Source organism: Xiphophorus hellerii, chromosome 9 (assembly GCF_003331165.1).
Source record: "Xiphophorus hellerii strain 12219 chromosome 9, Xiphophorus_hellerii-4.1, whole genome shotgun sequence".
NCBI classification, from domain to species: domain Eukaryota; kingdom Metazoa; phylum Chordata; class Actinopteri; order Cyprinodontiformes; family Poeciliidae; genus Xiphophorus; species Xiphophorus hellerii.
In genome coordinates this window covers 8,330,172-8,354,922 of record NC_045680.1, presented here as the reverse complement: position 1 = coordinate 8,354,922, position 24,751 = coordinate 8,330,172, and the positions used below count along the sequence as shown (strand labels likewise).

The 24,751-nt window shown below is 39.0% G+C and overlaps 1 protein-coding gene across 1 annotated transcript in view; it reads right to left on the bottom strand.

Annotated features, from left to right (window-relative positions):
• The window catches only part of LOC116726292 (adenylate cyclase type 1-like), a 47,249-nt gene extending 27,663 nt beyond the window's left edge, over positions 1-19,586 (bottom strand). The window contains exons 1-4 of the mRNA XM_032572958.1: positions 17,634-19,586; positions 13,785-13,934; positions 6,261-6,379; positions 3,189-3,300 (exon numbers count right to left, since the gene is read on the bottom strand). Of these exons, the coding sequence (XP_032428849.1) occupies positions 3,189-3,300; positions 6,261-6,379; positions 13,785-13,934; positions 17,634-18,248 (996 nt within the window). The 5' untranslated portion in view covers positions 18,249-19,586. The remainder of the gene's footprint in view (positions 1-3,188; positions 3,301-6,260; positions 6,380-13,784; positions 13,935-17,633) is intronic.
• Between the last annotated feature and the right edge of the window lie 5,165 nt (positions 19,587-24,751).

Below are 24,751 nucleotides of genomic sequence, written 5' to 3'. Positions count from 1 at the left end.
CCAGCTGAGGTGACATCTGGTTAGCATGCCTCCTGGACGCCTCTCTGGTAAAGTGTTTCAAGAATGTCCCACTGGGAGGAGACCCAGAGGAAAACAAAGTACACACTGTTCTTCTCGGCTGAACTGGGAACGCCTTGGGATTCCCCCGAAAGGAGCTGGCCCAAGAGACTGGAGGGAGGGAGGGAGGGAGGGAGGGATGTCAGATAAGATTTTTTGTTCAACTACTCATTTTCATTCAAAACTTTTGTTTATATCAACATGTGTGCTTTCAAGCTTGTTTTTGTTCTTATATATCACTCAGTGTAAAGCTGGGATTTTCCTCGAGCGTAGGCATTTTCTCAACCAAGTTCAATCGTCCTTATAAAAACGGAGGAGGCCTTTCATTTTACTGCCACTTCAGATGCACGACTTTTAATGAAGTTTTCCTATTAAAAAGTGAACGTCACGACAGAGAAAATATCCTTCTGTTCAACAAGTAGTAGCAGAATAGACCTCCTGTTTAGCACGTTACAGACTTTACTGCTCAAAGCAACAAGATGAACATGGCAGACACAGAATGAAGCAGCTTGCACAAAACTAAAGCTTTATAGGTTATTTGATAAATCTGGACTATATTTGTTACTACAGTTCAAAAATCATGATTGTTTTTCTTCAATACCACTTTTTGAGTTTTAATAATGGTTTTATGAAATTTTATTCAGTATAGGCTCACATAGTCCACACAGTCACAAGAATCTTGACCAGTCAAAAAGTGACTCACAGGATCTTCTTAGACTGTTCCAGAAGATAGGATTTAATACAGACCTCACAGCAATACATTTCCTGATAAAGACAGAAGCAAACCCACAGAAAAATGTGTTTCGCATCAATTTATAAAAGAATAATGTGAATACTTGCTTTAGGATAGCAGTAGCTTGTAAGGGACTGGCAACCTGTCTAGAGAGTTATCCGCCTCCTGCCGTATCACAGCAGGGATACACTCCACCCTGCAGCTACAACCAAGACACGACTTTTTAAAAAAATATGTGGATAGATGGAAACAGTGAAGGCGATGTTGTGAGGTTGTAATTTATGTAAGTCGATGAAATGTCCTCTGAGGTGACCGAAACCGGAATGTGTGTGGCTGTGTGTAGCTCATGCAGTTTTAATATGATTATAGCGGTCTGCCGGCAGATAACCTATCTCTCACCTAATCTCCTTTCCTGGAGAACAACACTGCATTGGCTTACTGGTGCACAGTGTGTGCTTCTGCGCACGTTAACAGTAGTCTCAGTTGGGCCGTATCACACACATACATGTTCACCCCCTCACACTTAAACAATCCTCCTCCTCAGCCCTCATCTCTCCTCTGTGAAAATCAGCCTTCTCATCTCCACTTCTTGACCTTCTTCAACTCCTCTTCCTCCTCCTCAGTGTCAGTCAGTATCTCCAGCCTTACTTTCACAATTTGGATCAATACATACGTATATGGCTTGCTATAATAAATGAGTTCCAGGACTCAATAATACATTCAGTTTTCTTGGAGACAAACAGCTCACTGAAACACAAATTCACTAGCTGCTTCCACGACTGTGGGCTGAGCAGGATGGCTCAGTGACATTATTTCTTAACAAAAGTTATAGAAGAAAGTTTTCAATATTTATTGTCAGCTTAAGTGCACAAATAACATGGCAAAAATCTGCACCCCGAGCACAGACAGTACAAATAAACTTCAGCTCTTGCAACAGCCCCAGAATTACCAGGATAAAATAACATAGAAAGAATTGTTTGGATTTGGATTGTGTGGGTAGTTTTAAACTACATTCTTATTGGCAGCTGACAAAATCAGGATCAAAAGCTCTTTAGAAAGTAATGATAGAATTATGCACATTTCAGATGGTATGTCCCAATATCGTATTACATTCGCTTAACTAATTGGAAAAGAAACTACTAAAACAGACCACAGAGCAGCAGAGAGTACAGAAAGTCCTGTTGGGTTGCCAAAAATGCACTTGGCAAGTACGTTGAGTAGAACACAACAGTTTTCAAAGTTGCTGAGTTTTCAAAAACATACAGGGTTTATGAAAAGTGTTAATAACATTAACAACTTATTGCATTTTGTCAGATTACAAAAGCAAAGCTCAATGATGGAAAAATGTCTGTTTTTAGTATTTCTTTACAGACAAAGATCTGAAACATGCTGGGTACATGGTCTTGACTTAGAAAATAAAACTTTGGCTTATTTACTGGGAAGAATGAACTGATAATAAAGATTCCTGAATAGGTGATTTTCTTATGGAACTGGTTTCAGAGGAGATGTTTTTCTTCTCCTTTCCACAGAAACTCCTTTGAACTGGGTTTGATTTAGGGACAGAGGTAGAAATTAACCAGAGATGGAAAAGACTGAGAGGAACTCCCTACAGGAGAGAGGTGGAAGGCACTGTGTACGTGACTGGAAAGATATAAAAGAAGAATTGTATGTGTTAAGTTTCACTTCTTCTTCCTTCTTCTTCCTCTTTCTTCTCGACCTCTTTCTAGCCTGACCTCTAATTTTTCAAGATAAAATATCTAAAGACAAATGTGCATTTCTCTGATTGACTCAGTGTTTCACTAATTAGAAAAGAATATTTCATTACAGTCTCAACCCATTTTATCTTTATACTGTGAAATCCATTCAAGCCACTAGCTTCAAAAGTTTCCTGTTTGTAGTCTATATAAAAGCAGTCGTTCTGTGAAAGAGAGGAAAGAGAACATCGACCATTTTTGAGTAAAATGTTAGAGAAACTTGTTCTGGATCAATTAAACTCATTTAACTTTGCAGCATTCCAAAAGAAAAAAAAACACTCTGGGATAAGAGCTCATCATATGACAGAAAATTCACTAATAAAGATTGCACATGCCTTCATGACAATTCAGATTAAATAGAACTTTAGCGGTTGTTTTGATACTTTTAACCACAGCACCCTATAAGATATACTCAAACATTGAATATTCTGCAATTGTCAGCTATTTTTTTCCAACAATAAAAAATAAAAAGGGAAATTGTTCAACTGATCTATGAAATGATATTTTCCTATCAAACATTTATATATTTTCATCAGGTTGACAAAAACTTGACTAGCTCCATCTGTTCCATCTCTTGTTTAAATTTCTTTATGTTGTCATTGTCATTTGAAGCCAGATGATTTATGTTAATCAAGGAAACTTACCGTTGCCAGTTCATCAAACTTCCCAAAGAGTTCATTCAGCAACTTGACCAGTTCCTGAGCAGTGCACTGAGAAGCTAAGCTGGTGAATCCCACAATGTCTGCAAACAGGATGCTGGAGAAAAAAACAAGAAGACATTTTAATCTGCATTTTATTCCTCCCTTGTTGCTTTAGACAAACTAAAGTACTTGCTGTTTTAATACAAAAATGTCAAAAGAGAATGTGGATAGAGCATTGTGCTACTGTGCTGTGTTTTCCATCCTTGCAGCTAAACACACAGATCACTTTAAAGCAAGAGTAATTGGCTAACAGTGATCAGCAATGAAGCAAACAGCAAGTACTATAATCCAATCCCTGATAAGTGAAGGCGTCTTTTAGGCCAGCCACTAAATCAATTACGGAGCTGAATTGCCTGCTGCTGGCTAACTGAAGTAGTGCACGAAGTAGGTGTTGAAAACCACTTAGCCCCTCATTCATTTGCTCAGAGGCAGCCCAGATGGCAGCAAAACAAGGTGTTATGGATCTTATTGACTCGGTGGAAACTCACTGCTCTCAGTGGAGCATGCATCAAAGCTTGAGTGGGATTTAGCTTAATCATGATAATTGACTCTCGAGTTCTGAGACACCTCATCCAGAAAAAAATACAGGAAAGTACTTTGCATCATCCGTGTAAGGTCGACATGGTGGCTCGGCTCTGCAGCGGGTGCATTTCACATTTCCTTTGTGTTCTTTATGCGGAACAGATTTCAGGTGGTGGAGCAAATTTGGGGTTCTGATGCCTGTTTGGACATTAGTGTCAACTGCATAATTGTAGATAACTACCTTTCTATCAATGTATACATTTTCATGAAGTAACCTATTAGAAACAAAAAGCACTGAAAAATATCAATGTTCAATAGTATAGTTCTGTGCTATTGAACTTTGTAATAAATAATTTCAAGCAAGTTCTGGTTTTGTTGCACATATGACAGTCTACTGTATTCACCACATGTGTAGACTAAAGAATAAGGTTTGGTTAAAACCTTGTAGAAGAGTGTGCTCTTGATTATATTACATTGATTCATAAAAATTCTGCTTTTTGTGATCCATTGTTGTAGCCCCACTATTGTTAGAGTTGTTAATAGGATAGTTTTTAGAAACTTTCTCGTCCAAACACATCAGAATCGTAGTAAAGCACGATTTCAAATCCATCAGATAAATGGTGCCAAACTCTTTTAATTTTTCCTCAGAGATTACAGATACTGCTGCATTTTTATGTAGAAGACATTTTTCCCCTTCCTGCATCGTGACTTTGTCAACCAAGTTCTTTTTGCTGCTTGGTGCAGTTGCTCTGGAGTCTGATGTATGCAAAGCTGGGATCACGACCGTCGCTCAGCTGAAGAGCTCTGTTGTATAATATTTCACTGAATGGTTCCGTGCTACAGGTCATACTGATGTGTGGATGGTGAGGCGAGAGCAACAGGGTTGGCCAAGTGCATGTGTGATTAAATGTTCTCAGAGAAACATCAAAGGGACCCTGATCACGGGTGCAACCCCCCGCACCGCTACATAAAAAATATTTTTCCTACTTTTTTTTTTTTAAATCCCTGTTCTGATGCGTGTGCTTGCAGCAGAGCCCTGGAGGCGAGCAGGAGCTGGCTTGCTGGAAGAAATAACGGGACATTTGGCGGTGTGCCAGTGTGGTGGCGAGGCTGCTCGCTCCCATGTTGTGATCGCAGAGGAGATGTACACTCAGAACTAAAATGATACAGGCAGACAGACAAGAGTTGAGGACTCCCTCTTGACAGAAGTGCTGTTGATATGCTACCTAACACTCGACTCCTACACTAAGCAGCACTAATGCACCTCTCCTTTTCTCTTTACCGCCTCACTGAAATGAAATCAGCTCAGAGTCGGGTCAGGTTCTCACACTTTATGTCAACTGTGAAGTAAAGTGAGCACTAAAAAGGCTAATTAAAAATACAGGGAAACACCAGTATTTATTGTATGCCTCAGGTAATGCTCCTTTTCCTTTCTCTGGTCATTTCTCAGGCAGTTAAAATAAAGTCGACTGCACAAATTTAGCTTTTTTGAATATTTTCCTGTCAAAATCTTTGAAGATAAAATTGAAATAAGAAAATCTGATCCATCCATCCATCCATCCATCCATCCATCCATCCATCCATCCATCCATCCATCCATCCATCCATCCATCCATCCATCCATCCATCCATCCATCCATCCATCCATCCATCCATCCATCCATCCATCCATCCATCCATACATACATACATACATACATACATACATACATACATACATAACTTAACCAATAGTATTATTTTTGCTGGTTTCTTATTGAACCATAAATTATGTACCATTAATTAAATTAACCTTTTTTACTTTTTCAGTTTTTTTATTGTTCCAGTTTAATGTTATTTAATCAATATATAGAAAAGCTCAAGTAAATTGTTAAAAATCCCAGAATTATGATAACTTTCATGCCCAGGAAGAGTGAATGTCAGATTCTAACTGACTCAAGCCCTACATGCTAATGCTTCGAAATAATGAAGTTTAAGCATATTTCTAAAAGCCGCCACAGTTTAATTACTCTCCTTCAATCTTTAAAGACAATTGTTTTGTTTCCTTTGAGGGAAAACATAAACTTCTTTCTCTGTAGCTGATGTTTTTTGGTAACTGAACACGTAGTCTGTTATTCTCTAACTTTTTGCTCTGGTTCTGAACTCAACCCCCTCAGGGGAAACATCTGCTTATATCTTTACCAGTTAGTCTCTAACTGTTTCTGCCTGCTGGTGGTTGCTTAGCTCAATGATTCTTACATTCCATTGAGATGCACACAAAAATCAGCTTTGGCATTATGTTTGACAACCAGGAAGATGAAGCAGAAACTAAAGCAGGAAGAACTGTCAGAAACTTCAAATTTAAGAGATATGACTACTCTTCTTAACAACTGTTAAGTAAGTCTATGTAAATGCATGGTCTGATTTCCTCTCTGATTGATAAACTGCAATGTCACTCCTGAAATGAAAACACCCCCTGTGCACACCTCCTGAGTTGTCATGACATCCCCATACCTGACATTGTCATGGCGCTGGATGTAGATCTTGTGAAAAATTCTCTCTGGTGGCTTCAGGAAGTCCTCCTTCATCTCCATGGCAACATTTCTGGGCAGAAGGCTCATTAGTAGACGCTCCTGAGGAGGGAGGAGGTGAAGGCAGAAAGAAAGCAGTGTTAGGACTTCTAACTGCATTAAACAAAGTCACCAAGAGTTGTCTCTTTCTCGCTGAAGATGTGAGGATTTTATTTTTAGAAAGGTAGAGAAAAAAATTGTTAAACACTGAACTCTTGAGAAAAAGTTTCAGCATAGTTGCCTTACACAATGTAATCCCCATCTGTGACTGTTTTTTTTGTCAGTGAATTTACTTTAAAAATTTAGATTAAGAAACTTAATGTTTTTTTTCTAAATATGCATTTTCTATATAAAATTACTACATAAGTTAGCTGGGACATTTTTTTCTATAAAAATAACAATGAAACAATTATATTATGTGCTTGTTTAAACAGAATAAATGAAATAGAAAATAAAAATAATTAGATAAATATATATAAGTAAATAATCACAAATTCTGCAAATGGCAAGAAGTCCAAAACTACACAAAAACAAGATCAAGATATGACATAGGGCAACTAATAATGCAGTGAAAGCAGTTGTGGAATTTGGGGACTGCAGCTGGAGATGTCAGTTAAACAAAGGTCTTCTCCACAATAACAGGGATATTTTTGCAAAATGCACAATTCAAGTGAAAATATCAAACTTCATAAAGTAATTTCTTGGTGCTAAATGAGTGCAAATCTAATTTTATGCATACTTTTCATTTTAAAACTCAACACAGAGGCAGAATTTACTCATAAAATAAGTCAGCAGAGCAAATGCAATCTCTCTCCACTGACACAGTTTGTCCACATTTAAGTAATTCATTATGCATGCATGCCAGGGAATGCCCAATAGTATTTATGTGTTGTTATGTAAATTACACCCAGAACAAATAGCTTCAAGTTCTCGGAGATGAGAGGTGCTTTAATTAAACGAACTGTGCAAAAAAAAAAATATATATATATATATATATATATATATATATATATATATATATATATATATATATATATATATATATATATATATATATATATATATATATCATCTTAATTATATATATATATATATATATATATATATATATATATATATATATATATATATATATATAATTAAGACTGGTGGTTATTTAGGAGCAGAAGAAAAGTTACGAAAAAGATCTACTGTGGTGTTTGCTTGGGGATTATGTTTTTGCAAATCCTTTTTATTAACATTTCTAAATTGTGTTTAAAATCATCTCTCTATAAGTTAACAATGCAGAATATGACTGTGGAACATTGTAACCCTGCCTTACATGTTGTGACTAATTCTGTAAAGGGATCCACATGCATTATCAAATTCAGAGGCACACACAAGTTGGGGGGAAGAAACCAGAGAATTAAAAGATTTATTCATCAATTGAAAGAAAAGGCATTTATTTTATGTGTTTATATTTACACTTTACATTTTGTTATTTTAATTTTTTAGAAAGGCTGCTGGAGTGCTCAGGGAGAACCCACGCACACATGGGGAGAACATGTGCGCGTGGGTACAAAGTTAACAACCAGAAACATCGTTTTATGTATTTATTTGATCTTTTCACAACATCTGCTGGAGGACACCTATGACCACCTGGTAAAAAATTGTACTGACTCCCAGAGGGATACAGTTGAACGCTTTCTCCAAGCTCACAAAACACATGTAAGCTGGTTGGGCGAAGTCCCATGCACCCTCCACATCCCTGCTGAGGGTGATGGGCTGTTCCAGAGTTTCACAACCAGGACCAAAAGCATTCTGTCCTTCCTGAATCCAAGGCATTGTTACTGATGGATAAAATTACAAGGATTCTAATTGCTGCTGTACATACTGTAATCAAATACAGTTACCTTATTTCTGTCTGTGGTGCATTGCTCATTATGTACTCAGCACATTGTTTCCACCTTTATTAAAGGTGGAGATTAAAAAGCTAACACATTTCACAAGAACAAATCATTGGAGCTGATGACATTCTCCAACACAGACAAACCAACATGTCATGAAGAGGCAGAAGTGTTTTTATGAGCAGAGTAGATTGTGCGAGCTATCGTGTAACTTTGTATTTTGAAGGATGAAAGAAAGTCATGGTTTCCCACCTTTTGTCAGTGGTTAAAGCAGTGTTTGTGCCACTTATTTGTACATGTTATCCAACGGTTGACTGCTTAGGGGTGTGCTTACTGTCTCAGCTCAAAACGCCACTTGGCCTATCCAACAGCCAAGTAACAATGATTTTCACAGTTTAAACCAGACCATCACACACATTCCCCCAGTTTAATGTACTTGTATTTACTTCTGAAGATTAAATACATCAAGCTAAAGGTTAACTGACTTAATATTAGCTGAAGACAGAGACATGGAGAAGACAGGTGGAGGTCAAAGAGTTAATTGGCACGAGGATCTTTCTTTTTGTGTGTTGTATGGACCAAAAAAGGTCTGTATGTTTGTAGTTCTCTCCTCTTCGCTCAATCTTTCAATCTTGGTGGTTAGAGGCACATAGGCAGCAACACTGACTTTTTCAAAGTAAAAAATCCTTTAAAAATTGCAGTAATGTCTGTTTATTTTTTCTGAAATTGAAAAATAAACAGATATTACTGCAGCTGCTTTTTTGAGGGGAAAAAACTGAATCCCAGACACAGAATCAACTAAAAATGTCAAGATATCTCAAAGACCTTGAACATTTGGTCTTGAGAACAAAGTTGATTTTGGAGACAATAACACTCCTGCAGCCTGCAATTAAGCTCCCATCTGCTGTTCTTAACAGGCACCTTTTACATGTATGAGGTGAAATCTGCTTTGTAAATCCGGTGGAAAAATAAAGTTTTTTCCCTTATAAGTTTTTAAACAGGAGGTTTTTTTTAAAACCTTACAGTCATGTTAAATAAATTAGAATTTGCAATCCAATGACACTTATATGTCACATTAAAATTACTTTTTGAAAAGTAAAACCATAAGCAAATATTGAAAGTACTTTTCATTAAGCCCACATTTAGTCATTTTTGGAATTAAATCATTGAGCATATGGTGGGGGGAAAATAATTTTTAGTTCAATCTTCCACTACTCTTTGCATCAGCTTAAGTGAGTGTATTTGCTTCTAAAAAGGGATTTAAAAAAAATTGAAACTTGCATGCTTGTTTAGTACATACAGTAACCTCTGCTGCCAGTGTAGTCAGAGTTTATGGGTAGGTTCTTCTGTTTTACTTCAAGTTACAAAGTAAAAAGATTCATTTAGAGATAACATTGACTAATTCTGAGCAAAGGAGCCAAGAATACACTCAGTCCTAATCAATTGGCTCCAAAAGATCTGAGTTGCAGCACCAGGAAGCATACTTCAAATTCTCACAGGATGTCAAATGATTGTAAACGCACTATGAATCATCTCGCAGCCGTGCTGAATAGCTTTGGAGAGGAAAGGCCATATTTCCATTCACAAAAAGAGTAAGTAAGCGCTGTAAAGTAGCAGCCATCAAACCAGCTGAAGATAAAACCAGTTTAGCTTATTGCAGGCATTTCATTAAGTGTGGAAATTATGAAAGCAGAAACGTAAATCCGTGACCATTTGCATGAAATATTAAGTCATTTATTTTATTAATCTCTTCCACTTTTATTGCCTGACACTTTTATAATTACCTGTTAATATTTAAAAATTCCCTCATCTCTTTCCACTTTATTTCACTAAGACTGAGAGACGGGAATTATTAACGAACCAAAATCATCACACAATTTTTCTTTCCCCATAGGTTTGTATGTATGAATGTTTATCTAATCCTTGCTTCTAAAATCACTGAAGTTGTTTGTTGTTTGCTGTAACCTATACACAATACACAATAAACAACTGAAAGGTTTAAATGAATAATTAAAAGTCCAACATAAATATATGCCATCTGTGCCAATGCTGCCGATGACCAGCACTGGGCGTCATTGCAGCTCTTCTATTTATTGTAACAAATTTGTGGCACACTCTTTTTGAGAGGTTCACTAAGATTTTTTTTTTCAAGAAAGCATAAACGAAATAGAAAATACAGAAAGTTGAAAACAGAAATAAAACTAAGAACAAAAATGCAAGCTGAAAACCACAACAGAGCAATGCATGAAATTATAAACTGTTGTCAGAAGTGGAGAATCTGATTTGCACTACTCTGCATGGTGGCTTGGTGAAATTAATGTCTGCATGAATAACTTTTTAAAATGTCAGCCAAAAGTCCTCGGGCTAGTCCAATGAGCTGTGGTCATGTTTGTTATCATGCAGAACTCTAATCAGTCATGCTAATTGATTTGCAGCCAGTCGAATAATGAAACTAAATTAGATTCCCCCCTTATATCTGATTGTGAACTGTGTGCTGAAGCAGCAGTGCAGCCAAACCCAAATTCAGAGAGTAATCCCTGGATCATGTTATAAAAATTATGCTTTGGATGAATTTCCACAAACTATTACTGCTTTGTAACTACCTAATTGCTATAAAATGGATAAAATACTTGCTTTCTTACTTAGGACAGACTAAGTTGTTAAAATAATGTTAACTCACATCCTCTGTAACCATATTCAGCCTCTTTATTCTTTTAGCTCTGCTCTTGCAGAACTGTTAGCAAGAGCAGAACTGTTTGTTTCAAACACAGTGCCTGACAAAATTATCCATCAAAACTATCATTATCCTTTGAACTCTTACACACAATGTCATGTGATATCAACAAATCTCTATGTATTTTATGTGATAGATAGCATAAAGTAGTGCCTAACTATGAGGAAGAAAGAAAGTGAGAGGTGGTTCCTCAAAAGTTTTAATAAATAAAATAAAACACTGCCTTTCTGTTTGTTTTCAGCATCCTTTATAAATGTACTCCTAAATAGAACCAAGTACAAACAGGTTTCTTCAGAAGTAATAAGTAATAAAGTCCATCTTGATGTATGTTCATCTCAGTATAAATACAACTTCTCTTTGAAGTCCTCGGTGGTTATTTAAAGTACATTAGTGAACATTAGCGGCATCATGAAAGTCAAAGGATTTAGAGACCATATTCAGTCCTCTGAACATCTCACAACTCACTGCTGCAAACCTACCAAGAAACAGGCATCATAAAGGTATGGGTCAGACAGAGAGAATTTAACAGAAGCAGCCAAGAGGCCTGTGATGCCTCCTCACAGAACAGATGAGAGTATTTGTTTACAAGACAATTATTAGTTATGCATTAATAAATCTGAATTCTAGGGAAGTGAGATTGAAAGGCATTGTTCAAAGGAAGACACAAAAGTATCTTTTTGTAGAAGAAGGTTATCTATTCAAATACAAATGTATTTCTTGAGGAAGCTTAGGTTGTTGCAATAATATTGCAGATCTATATTGAACATCTTCAACAAGTCTGCAGTCTAGAAGGCAATATCTTCTGCAGTCCACAGCTTATAAACAGGCTTATAAAGAAACCTGGCTCTGTTCTGGAATTGCTCTGGAGAATCTGGAGCTCAGTATGGAAAGAAGGATGTTTCATGAACAAAAACATTCCAGACAGCCCTGAGTGTCCTCTTCACAGCATAAGACTTCAACAAAAAATATTTCAGGTCAAGGGCCTCCTCAAATTAACTGCACTACATGAACTTCTCCCACCCAAAGCTAATTATTTATAGTTACTAATGAGAGCTCCAATACAATGTCTAATTTTGTAATTCCATAGTTCTTGACTTTTGGCTGTCACTTTGGTTTTGTATGTCAACTGTTTTCACACTTATGGTGTTTCATACATGGTTTACTTACTAATGTTTTGTGATTCTTAGTGCTTAGTGCATTCTTTTCTTTGTTTAGATTTTTGTTTTGGGGGATGTCTTTTACCTTATGCCTTAGTAAGATCAGTTGTTTACTGTATATGTCTACCTTTGATCCAGTTGCTCTCTCCTGATTAGTGTCACCTGGTTCACATCGCTCAACTACCGACTCAGCAGTTAACAGCCACACGGTTTCATTTCATCCTTGTCAGATCTTTCTATTTTCTCTGCATTCTCTGCTGTTTCACATGTGATAGTGTATCTGTTGCTTGAATTTTCCCTCTCATAAGTTTGCTACATGAGCTCATGTTGGATTTTTATATTTTAAGTCCTTATAAAAAATATTCATGTTTCAACTACATGTATGTTGCAACCATACATGTAGACAATTTTCTTTGGGGTTAATAACAGATTGGTGATTGAAATTAAACTGAAATTTAAATGGAATGGGCCTGTAACAGAACTTTTTGGCTCATTACCATAACTAGGAAATCAATACTGACAGCATTATTAAGTCACTTATTGTGTGATTGTACAGTGACAAAATGTTCAAGGGGTGTGAGTACTTTTGGCAGATGAAAAAAAAAAACTCACTGTCACCTCTGTTGTTTCAGAGAAACATCTGCACACATCTCGACTTAAAAGAAAGAAATGGAAGCAAACAGAGAATTTCTGGCAGTGCCATTCCAAGCTGCATTCACGTAATAATCCAATTTATATTTGTCTTAATGAATTTTTCCTAAATTCAGAGATGAGAAGAAAAAGATCGAGAGTTTCCATTTTAGATCAATCATTCTCAGAGAAGGAGAACCTTTTACTCATATAATCTCATTTCAGTCAGACTGCCTTTGTTGGAAAGGCAATGAAAAGTCACAGATTCCTCCTTTCTTGATTTAATGAATGAAGAGGAAGTTTTGAATCGCTTCCCATTTCAGAAAATGAGCAGGAGAGCCGGTTTTCCACACAGGCGCACCGAATATAGCCCTTTCTTGTTCGGGAATCAATGAGAACTGTGGATCCTGCTCAAACACACACCCTTGAGCGATAAACATATCCGTGTTTCATGCTGCTTGATGGGTGATCATCAACTCTGAGACCTGTGCTCATGGACACCACAGCAGAGGTTTGCTGGCAGATCCTGATCAGAGGTCTGTGTGTTTCTCTTTCCTAAATAAACCATGACCTTTACTAGAGTAGGGAGGCCATGGAAGCAATCTGCTTGTATAATTGCCTGTCAGAAGGGAGCCTGTTACTGCTGGGGGAAAACACAGCATATCTTCTCCTAATCTACAAAGAACAGGTGCGAAGTGTGCAAGCATTGTGTCAAGCAAAGGGAGGATGTGTGTTCAGGCGTATTGAACACATTAAATAATTAATTTTCTCTTTAACGAGTGCAGTATGAGATGGGTGCGGCTCAGAAAAAGAGAATTTCTGTGGGTTAAACTTGCCTGATTGTTGCTTAGTTAAATCCTTCCATGTAGGTGTGTGGAGGGGGAGGAACGTGTGGCACTGCAGCTTGTGCCTCAGTAATTGTTCTTTCCTTAAATAGCTGCTGTCATAGTTACTGCATGCCTGTGGGCAGGTTGTTGGAATATGCTGGCACCTGAACGCTTTTAAAAAAAGAAAAAAAAAAACTTCTGAAGAAGCTGTGAAGTTTGAAGTTTACTCCTCACCTGCTTCTCGTTTTCGTCCTCCAGCTGCAAACGCCCCTCGATGCAGTTGCGCGCCTGCAGGAAGACCTTCCTCTGGGTACGCTCGGTCAGAATCCTCACAAACACCCCCGACAGGTTCACACTGGTGAAGAGCACGGCGTTAGCCGCCAGCTGCAGACAAACAAGAGCAGACATGCCTAATGAAGCTGCACACATCTGCACATGTAAGCCTCTGTGTGCAGCCAGCAGTCCCCAGTAGAACAATATAGAGGTGGACAGAGAGCAGGATTACAGCACTGAAGACCAAAAACTGTATAGACAAAAGGCAAAAAGGCAAAAAGCATCTCTAATCAACACCTAATATGTTACTTTGTATGTTTAATTCTGAACAAAATAAATTTTAGAGATTAACGAAATGTACTAATACAAAACAGACTTAAGAATCAAGCAGATGCATCTGAATAAATCAGAATATCATGGAAGTTATTTTTCAATAGTTTCAAAAAGTATAGTTACTCATTTAGTGATGCATTTTTGACAAGTGACAGAGACATTTTGTTTTGGCAGAGTACAAAAAAAGACGGCGCTGTTGCTCAGTGGTACAAAGTCCTCCTTTTAGATAAAAATTCATTTTAACCTTCAGTTGTAGATAAAGGTACCAGAATGGAGAGGCACGGATTCCAAATAGTTTGTAGTGTGAAGTCCCCACAGTCTGATGACTTGGGTATCCATGTCATCTGCTGGTGTCGGTTCACTATGTTTATCAATTTCAGAGTTCACACAGCTGTCAACCAAGATAATTCAAAGCACTTCATGCTTTCATCTGCTGATAAACTTTAGGGTAGGACTGCCAAAAGTACCAATCTCTCCTTTTCCAACAATAATGTCAGCTTGCTTGTCTGGCTAGCAAATTGGCCTGACCTAAACCACCACAGAAAAAGAAATAAAAAAATAAATTTTGTTATTACACAATGTTGTAAATTTGGCTTTTTGTCAGCTACAAACCATAACCGTTCAAGTGAACAGCAATGAATGCTTAAGAAATGTCACTGCAATATTACTCTGTGAAGTTATGCAAAAATACCAATTTCACTCTTTGAATTGAAGTTTTGAAAATATACAACTTTTTCAAAGATATTTAAATTTACTGAGATGCACCTGCAATAACATAATAAAAAAATAATTTAAAAAATAGATGTATTCAAATTTGGGTAAAAATAAAGACCCCACTTAGTTTCCTAAATCTTCAAATGATGGACCCAATGTCATCCTAGTTGGAAGCACAGTGTGCCTAACTCCAGCTCAAACTACTGCTACCCTTTTAAAGTGGTCTTAATGAATATTTTTTCAGGCTTCCTGAAAAAGCTTTGGCTGATTTTTCACTTATTTCCTCCTATCAGAGCATGACAGCTTATTATGCAGTGTGTTCTTAGAAAACAAGCAGTGAAAGCAGTGAACGTGCAGTGAAAAAGCAGTCAAAGTCTGAAAGAGGTTCATTAGCATTGGAAAACTGTTAAAAAAGACTTCTTTAGTTACAAGGCAAAAATAACTACTTGGTAGATAAATATAGAAAATTAGACACATACTTTTGGGCAGTACTGTCAGTATCCATTATCACTAATGAAGAGGGGTGATGGATAATGTACATTTCAAGTAGAGGATGTGAAATGTATGCTTGAATCATGCTTTTGTTTTTCAAGCTTTCCTCCAGTGACAAAAACATGCATTTGTATTGTAGCACAGAGGCATATGTGCCCAGAACAACCTGTACTATAATGAACACAGATACACGAAAGAAAAGGATCAGAATGTTTTTTGCTTTTTTTTTTTAGATAGGAGGTCTACTTTTTTTTATCAAGGTGAAATCATGTTTCAATTATTTTCTGGGTTTCTCAAAGATTACAATTAAGATTACCAAAAAAAACTACAGGGATTAATTTGAGATAATTAGCAAGCCTTAGATACATTTTATGTTGACAAAATGACTCAGGTCAAATGTCCTCCATGTTTATAGTTACCAACCATAAACAGATGTATCCAGAATACAACGACTTTCAACGATTGTTATATTGCTGGTGTTCAACCATTCCTGAGACAGAGTCAACATCAAGCTACTTGGGCTTCTCATATGAATGGGAATATTCCATTTCATTTGGAAATCAAGGTCCGAGAGTCATGATTCATGTTCTTTGTCATGACCATGCTGTGTTTAGCCACTCATTCAGCTCACCTGTCTCACCTGGCTCCCGCCCTACTTAAACACCTCTCATCTTCTGCCCCCTTGCCCGATTATCGACCGCCCCCGAGTTAGTAGAGATCCAGAGTTTTCCTCCAAGCCTTCAGTGTATTTTCTGCCCACGGATTTATCCCTTCTGCCAATCCCTTTACAGATCCCATCTGTTTCGGATTTCTGGACCCCGACTCAAGCAGTGCCTCACGACCACCGAGTATTGCCTGCCCCTCCTGCTAAGTTTTGCTCTCTGTCCTCTACATTTTTCTACTGGGGACTGTTGGCTGCACACAGAGGCTTACAGTGTATGATCTCAGTTTGATCATCGTCTAAGTCTCTGCATGTTGCTTTTCGGACCTCTGTGGAGCTCTTCTTTGATTCGTCTCACTCACAGAAGCCTGTTCAATCTGGTTACCTGCACCTCCCTGTCATCAAACCCCCAGTTCTTCTGCTCCACCCGTCCACTGCTCTACAGGTCAGTGAAGCCGAACATTTCAAACATACCCCTGCTTTATCTGTGCATCGCCAGCTTTCTCCCCTGTCTGCTCGGAGCTGTTTGATGACCTCATCCCGAGCAGCAACCAGAATTTGAAACTAAAATAAAACTTGTTTGTTCCTGTTGACTACTCATGCATGTCGTTGAATTTCCGGGTCCCCACTGAGTGTCCTTACACCTAGAGTCTGAAGACAGAGTGGGGAGGCACAGAATCCAAGTTTCTTGAGATCCAGCGTGAAGTTGTCACAGTCCCTGATGTTATGGAAAACCATGTCATAAAGGCCAAAGTAAATGCAGCCATTTCCCAGGAAAGTCTTGGCACCGTGTGTGGGCGTGTGTGTGTGCGTGTGTATGTGATCATTTCCTTTTTCTGGAGTACCTACTGACTGCAAAATTCATTATTAAATGGCCATTGTATCACCATGCTTGATTCACCAGCAGACTCACTGAACCAAAACCCTAAAGAGAACATCATGGTGTGGAAAATGACAGACCTTAGAACAGTGTGGAAGAGCTGGAAACGCTAAAAAGAAAAACAAAGAAAAATCGCCTCACAAGACCCGTAGACTGATTACTCATATGCCTCAATGTACTGGCGCAAAAAAGAAGCTCTGATAAAGTAGTACATGCATCACAAAGTATTTTAAGCATGTCATGAGTTTCACTTCCTTAATGCAATTGCTGGTGGGGGGGGGAGTTTTCAATTACGTTGTAATTATAGGGTGCAGCTGTAGATTTCAATGCTCACAAAAGCAAACGGTGCTGCATGACCACAGCAATGTGTATCTCAGAAATAAGGCTCAGCAGCTGTGTCTGAATCCCGATTCAGCACCGAGAGCCGGACAGCTCCGCGTCCGCTTCATCTGCTGCGGAAAAACAGACATCTTCTCGTCCTGGGGCCAAAATCGATGCACAGTGTTTTATTAACCTTTGCTTCTCCGGGGAAAGTTGGATGCGTAAACATGCTGCCTCTTAACTATCAGAGCGAAGCAAAGTAAATCCCTTCCACAGGTCAGAGATACTTGGAGTGAAGTTGAACAGTGAAACTTGGACTCAGAGCTCGTATGTTATCCTGCATCAGATTAGTTTCAGATTACCCAAACTGTGGGGTGTGGGTGCATTCTGGTGCAGGTGCAGCACTCACCGGTCTCCACAGCTTCTGCTTCATCCCTGTCACGGACGTCGCTATTACTATGAAGTGGGATGCAGACAGCATCACCCCGAACAGCACCGCCAGCAGCGTCCGTACGGGAAGCAGCACGTAAGCCACCAGGGTGACCAGCATGAGCTGCCACACGCCTTGCTCCGGGGTTGCGGCGCTCATCGTTTCCGGCGTGCCGAGCGCCAGCGGGAACGGACAGCAGAGCAGCGCGAAGGTGAAGCTGAACAGCAGGGCCAGCTTGGCGATCTGCTGCAGCTGCGTCACCTGCAGGTACTTGACGTTGGTGACGATGAAGAGCGACAGGAACACCACGCAGTGCACCGGATAGGAGCCCTTGGACAAGGTGAGCCGGGGACTGGACAGCAGCTCCACCAGAGACAGCGACGACGCGGCCACGATGAGCACCGCCAGAGCCTTGAGGGTGGCGGTCTGCTCCAGCTTCAGGTTGTAGTTCTGGAAGAGAGCCTCCAGCTCATGGCTGTTGAACTCGTCCTCGCAGGCGATGGCTCCCAGCGGCGCGCCGGGTGGGCAGCGACCCTTTCTCCGCCGCGTCTTAACTCTTTCGAACGGCATCTCCTCCATGGTCCTGCCATTCATGAAGCTGAGGTGGGAGGGAGGAGAAGGGGGGTTGGCACACGACCCCTCAACTTTTCGGCTGCTCCCCCCCTCTGGAGAATGAAGCTGGCACCCTCTCCTGGGTCATGGATGATGGATGTCGGGCTCGGAGTCAGAGGAGGAGAGGGTGGCTATGGCGCATCGCGCGCGCTCTATCCACAGGTTGATGGTTGTTGGTGTGCAACCCGACCACTGTGCCGCTCTTCCTCTCTCTCTCCCCCTGTTTCTCTCTTTCCCTCTCCCTCTCTATTTCTCTCAGCGCGCACAGACCACCTGCCTTGCCTCAGATGGGGGTCACCTGCGCTCCAAGTTCACTTAAATCAGGTTTAATTACCAAAACACTTCTCCAAAAGAGCAAAGCCAAACATCCTCCTTCACAAAAATTGTTTAAAAAGCACATTTTATTATCTTCCTCCTTTAAAGCATAATATTTCAGAGCCTCCCTTGTTGCTGTTTGATTTACTTCAGTGAAGGGTCAGTGGTTGGATGAAGACAGCAGCAGCGCTGGTGATTTCCCCTCTCAGTGTCTGCAGTCATAGCTGATGTAGTCCCCGGCTAAAAATAGACCAGCTGCACCGGTGGATGGTCCAATATAGCAACAATTTGGTCTTTCCCACATCTCTCTAGCCCTCCTTCCCCCCAAACACAGTCAGACATTTCACTGCAGAGTAAAATCCTTCTAGCAAATAAAGAATTAACGGGAATAAACCCAGCGGAGGTTGCGCCCAGAGGGAGGTTTGAATGATAAGAAAAAAAACAGCGCATGTATGAATGATGACGTGCATCCCAAAATGTGCTGCTCCGTTATGGTGGAGGGTATGTTTTGCATATTTGAAATTACGCAACCCTGCTCTTAGCATTTCACTGTAGTGTGCCCTGTTGATATGTGAGAGTTAAATTAATTTACACCGTCATAGATAAATGCGGCAACATCTGAACCATAGTGTGAAGTGAGAATAAAATAACTGAGAATAAAAAACATGTTTCAGCTAACATAGCTGAAACATGTTTCGAGATTGATGAGTAACTCTCTTACTCCTTACACAAAGAGTAAGGGAGTAAACTTACTCCTTACACAGGCATTTATTAATCCATATATTTATCTGCTCCCACCTCCTAACCAATCAGCCACATTCTCCAGCAAACACAAAGCTTTTTTGATTTGTGCTTATGCTCCTTTTATCACCATATTAGACCTTGGAGCTTATGTCAGGTCAGATTCTCCAGTATTTTGTTCAAGCTTGTTCTCAAACAGTTCACAATTACCTGGACCATTAAAAACATCAATCGTCCTGCATGGATGTGTATTCCCTTTGTCAAGCAGAAACTTCTAATATATATATATATATATATATATATATATATATATATATATATATATATATATATATATATATATATATATATATATATACTGTATATACAGTACAGACCAAAAGTTTGGACACACCTTTTAATTCAATGAGTTTCCTTTATTTTCATGACTATTGACATTGTAGATTCACACTGACAAAACTATGAATAACCGTGGAATAACACATGTGGAAATATGCACTAAACAAAAAAGTGTAAAACAACTGAAAACACCCCTTATATTCTAGTTTCTTCAAAGTAGCAACCTTTTGCTGTGATTACTGCTTTGCACACACTCTGCATTTTCTTGATGAGCTTCAAGAGGTAGTCACCTGAAATGGTTTTCACTTCATAGGTGTGCCCTGTCAGGTTAATAAGTGGGATTTCTTCCCTTATAAATAGTCATGAAAATAAAGAAAACCCATTGAATTAGAAGGTGTGTCCAAACTTTTGGTCTGTACTGTATATATACAGTATATGTCCTTTTGTAGCCTTTGCACCATAAAGATGCAGCATAGTCCTCCATCAGCACATACTTTTTTGTGTGTCTTCAACCATCAGATCAGACAAAAAGGCAATCAAAAAAAAATCAATTAACCCCTCATCTCTAGCAGACAGATGTAGTGGTTTTGATGGTCACACTATTGACCTCGTTTACCTTTGCACATGTGGTTTAGATTGCTTAAATGTCTGAAGAAATCAATTAGCCGCCTCATCGATGCTTCAAGTCGGTCGATGCGAGGCACTCTGGGACTGTTAAAACTAAATATCTCTTCATGCACTTGCTCAATTACTTTCTGGTCAATATCCAATATTTTTTCCTCACCTTCAATCATTATGAAGTGGACTTAAAAAATCAATAGATTAGAGACAATTTGACATCTAACTGAATGGAGCTAATTACATTTATCTACCTATTTTGAACTAATTTGAAACGTATGAAAATGTCAAAATTTTACCACAAATGCATAGTATTTCAGTTATGCTGACTCAGTTGCTACATAATAAGCCTTTTTATGTCCAACAGCTTCAAACGTAAAAGTTGGAACAAATGTTTGTGGAGAAACGTATTACTGCCAAGTAATATGTTTTACACTGAAGGTAAGTACAAGAAGCCAGAGTCCTACTAATGCTAAAAGGTAAATTAAACTGGGTGGAAACTAGACATCAATCAAATAATTAAGACATTCGGTTGAAGAAATGGAAATGAGGCTGCAGAGTTTGTTTTACACCCCAAGAGATCATCATGAAGAATTAACTAATGAAGTTTCCTGCAACAAATTTAACAATGTACTGCCTAGCATTGACTATGTAGATTCCAGAGTTGCTTTTTCACTAGAACAGGCCCATAATTACAAAAGAAAAAGCACAAGACCTCTTGCTTTTATTCATCAGCATTCTGGAGTACCGCCTGGGGAAGTCAGGAAACCATTGGCAACAAAACCCCAAAATGCTCCATTCTTGATGACCGATTCTCATCTTCCTTCAGTGCTCCATCTTGGATTTATCTATTGAACTCGATTTTTCTGATTGAACTTCAACCAATCAGCGAACAAAAGAGAGTTGTGAACTCTGATTTTCTGAGCTATTTTGTAACAGTAGTCTGCCTGAAGTTTTAGCAATGATAGCAAAGGAAATGAATGAAGCCATTTAGTCTGTATTGGCCATGCATTCGAAAACTGACTTAACATTGACAGCCATCTCGTTCAGCTTGGTACTTCTGTCTTCGTGGTGGGAGACGTTTGTTTGCAGCGCAGGTGATTTCTGGTGAGCTTTTGAATTCCTGGTGAGCTTCATAGCATTGAACTGGCGCATTACCTAGTCATACATCCTGTTTTCATAGAAAAATAGTTCAGAAGAAAAAACATCAAAACAAACAAAATACAACCAGACATTCTTTTGACAAGATGCTACTATCGTGGCATGAGACCTTCCATGATCTTTAATGTGTTTGGGTTGTTTTCAGATCACTTTTCTCCACATCCCCTTCAAAGCGTCCTCCCTACCTGTGTAGGTGAATATGCCTCAGATAGGTTTCTCTTTAAGTTTTAGATTGGCTTCATTTCTTTGACTACAAAAGTGACAGATGCAGATTTTTTGGAGCACCCCTCCCTTCAGGATCCCTGACAATCCCCCCATTGCCATGGCAACAGAGGCAGTAAGTTGTGGCTGATACGCTGCTGAGGTGTTTCCCAATCTGACAGCCCAGCTCTCAGTCTTTGTTGGTATCTCTTTACTTTTGCCTCTCTCTTTCTCTCTCTCTCTCTCTCTCACACACACACACACACACACCCACACACCCACACACACCCATACACACTTTCCTCTCTCGCATGTCAGGTGGATTTTTTTTTTCTTTTTTTGGAGATGATGAGTGTCTGTATCCCTCTTTGGTGCCACAGTGACATGGGGGAACTGCCCAGCCTTGCTGCCTCATTGTGCTCACTGACATTTTCTCCAAATTGAGGCTCTGACATGACGCAAGGCGAAGTGAAGATGACGCTTCAGAGGTGACCAGACCACACAGACCCCTAGCACCTTCACTCAGCAGGCGGGCTCATACAACAAGATTGGACTTGTCTTGTTCACTCACTTACCATGCACAATAAATAACTGTTTTATTGTTTGTTTTTGTTTTGCTTTGTTTTCTTTTGTAAATACACCCCAGTGTAGCAGTACAGTGGCACAATTGGAAGCACTGTTGCCTTGCAGGAAGAAGGTCCTTTATTCAAATTATACAGCACAAAGAACTTGTCAGGTACCTTGTCAAGATATCTGTTGTGAATTGGTGCTACACCAATAAGCTCAGCTGAATTGCTCTGAATATAGGAGCATTTCTTCTACTTTTCTGTTTTTTTGTTTATTTTTTGTGTATTTTAAACAAAATGGATAAAAACAAGCTAAACAGAAGAAAATCTCAAACACAAATCTGATGAAATGTAAAACATGCGATTGACGTTACTGGTTGTCTCAAAACATGCGGCATGAAGACTGCACCTCTGATTAATCAGCAAAGTTATCACAGTTAGGTGGTTTGCTGCACATAGACCCTGTAACTTGGATTTTGTGAGCAGTGTGAGCCAATTGGCAGAAAGAGAAAGGGGAACTGGTCTCTTTAGTGCATTCATGAATAGACGCTCTCCGACAGAGCTAAGGAAGCTACTGTCGCAGTCATGGTGTTGTTTGCATTCATGAATAAACCTGCTTCCTGTCATTCATGCAAACACAATTAGCTCCATGCTTCACCTGTGAGGAACTGAAACGAATGAACACAGAAACCTCCTCTTACATGCATAAATGCTAATGAAACTGCTGAAAAACTCATTAACTCTATTGTGATCATAATTATTCTGAAACACAAAATGCATTTATCATCTGTATAAGTGGAGACAAGTAGAGTTTAAATAAAACAGAAAAAAGTTTGTTTGAATAAAACATTTTTATGAAAATATATCTTTCATAGTTTTTTGGGGGCTTTCTTTAAAGCATCACATCTGTTGAAAGATTGCATGTTTATTCTGATGCATAGGGTGGGGATTAAAAACACAGAAAGAAAATGCATTCAGAAGCATTTTCTTTCTGAAAAATGAAAATGCAGAGTCAAAGTATGTCATGTGCGTGTGTGCGCGCGGGGGTGCACACAGGCGTGTGCGCGTGGGTGTGTGTGTGTGTGTGTGTGGTTGGGGGCTCTTGTGTTGTCGTGTGTGCGTGGGAGTGTTATTGAGAGATATTTTTAATTCTATATGTCATCGCCTCTCATCTCCCTTAGCAAGAGACATTGAAGGGAAGCTTGAAATATTTCCAATACTGCTATCATTTAAATTCAAACACATCTATTTGTGTGCAGGCATACACATTTGTGCACACTTGTACAGTTTCAAGAGCCTTCCATACTGAAGCCGTTGCATCTTTGAAAATTGAAAAAAGGTCTCCTGGATTGTATGTGGATTTTGTGTTGGTTTTTCCAAGTGCTTGTGAGGGAAGTTCTACATTATGAAGATCTGAATGTGATCATAGGGTGATATAATTAGAGATCAATTCATCTTTTTGTTTACAAAAATCTATTCACCAAGGTACACCAAAATCCAAAACAATCTGTTCTTCTCTATGCTAAGTAAAATAGAGACTCTTTAGCTCCAGTGACATCACCAAGTCACATTGACCAAATTATACCAAACCACAAGTTAGAGAATGACAATATTAATTCCCTGTGGAGTAACTGCTGTCGATCTAATGACTTTCTATTATCCTGTTGCTTTTAGGAGTCTGCAAAGTCACTGTGGACTACAAAGCAGGATTAGGTTTTCTCTCAAGTGGCAGGTAAATTGATTTTGCTCTCACTCCTCATCACGGTGCAGCCTGTGAAAAGCACAAATGCCTCAATCACATCCCACAGCACATGTTTAATGACTTTATGTACCCCCACCCTCAAGATGAAGATGTGACAATCCTGACAGAGTATATAATTTGCAAAAACATGTTGATGCTGAAGTACAAGAGATTACAAATGTTCTTGGCCTTCATAATGGTGAAAATAAAACAGTTGATGTCTCTTTAGACTCTCTTACTCTTGTAAGGGAATAAGGGGAGCTTATGTCAACTTTTTGAGGTTTATCAAGTTATAATGGTACTGCCTCATCAAAAACATACCTGGAATGTTTATTTGATTTTTTTCATGCATGTTTGAGGAATCCTTTGATTGAATCTCCCCTGGCAGACATTCGGAGGCACCAAAACACTTGCTGTCACAAAGCAACGCCTATTTCCACTGTAGCTCCTCCTTGGAGCTCCAGCCAAGTTTCCGTCTCACAGAGAACACCTCCCTGCCAGTCTGCTGAGCTTATCATACAAACTACTTCCCAGTCCAACACTCCAAAGAACAGCTGTAAAGGGCATAATGGAGAAACCTTGTTGTAAAGACATACAGAATGCAGGAGTGGTGGAAAAAGCAAGAGGTTCTTAATTTCTTTTAAGTGATGTTTGATATATACAGCATTTTTATGACAACTTAATGTAACATAGTTACTTGTTTGAGTATGTATTTGTATACTGGCTCAACAAACACATAATGGCTCCTCTTGATTCTGCTTTATCTGAGAAAATCTTCAATTATGTAAATTAAAGGCATCTGT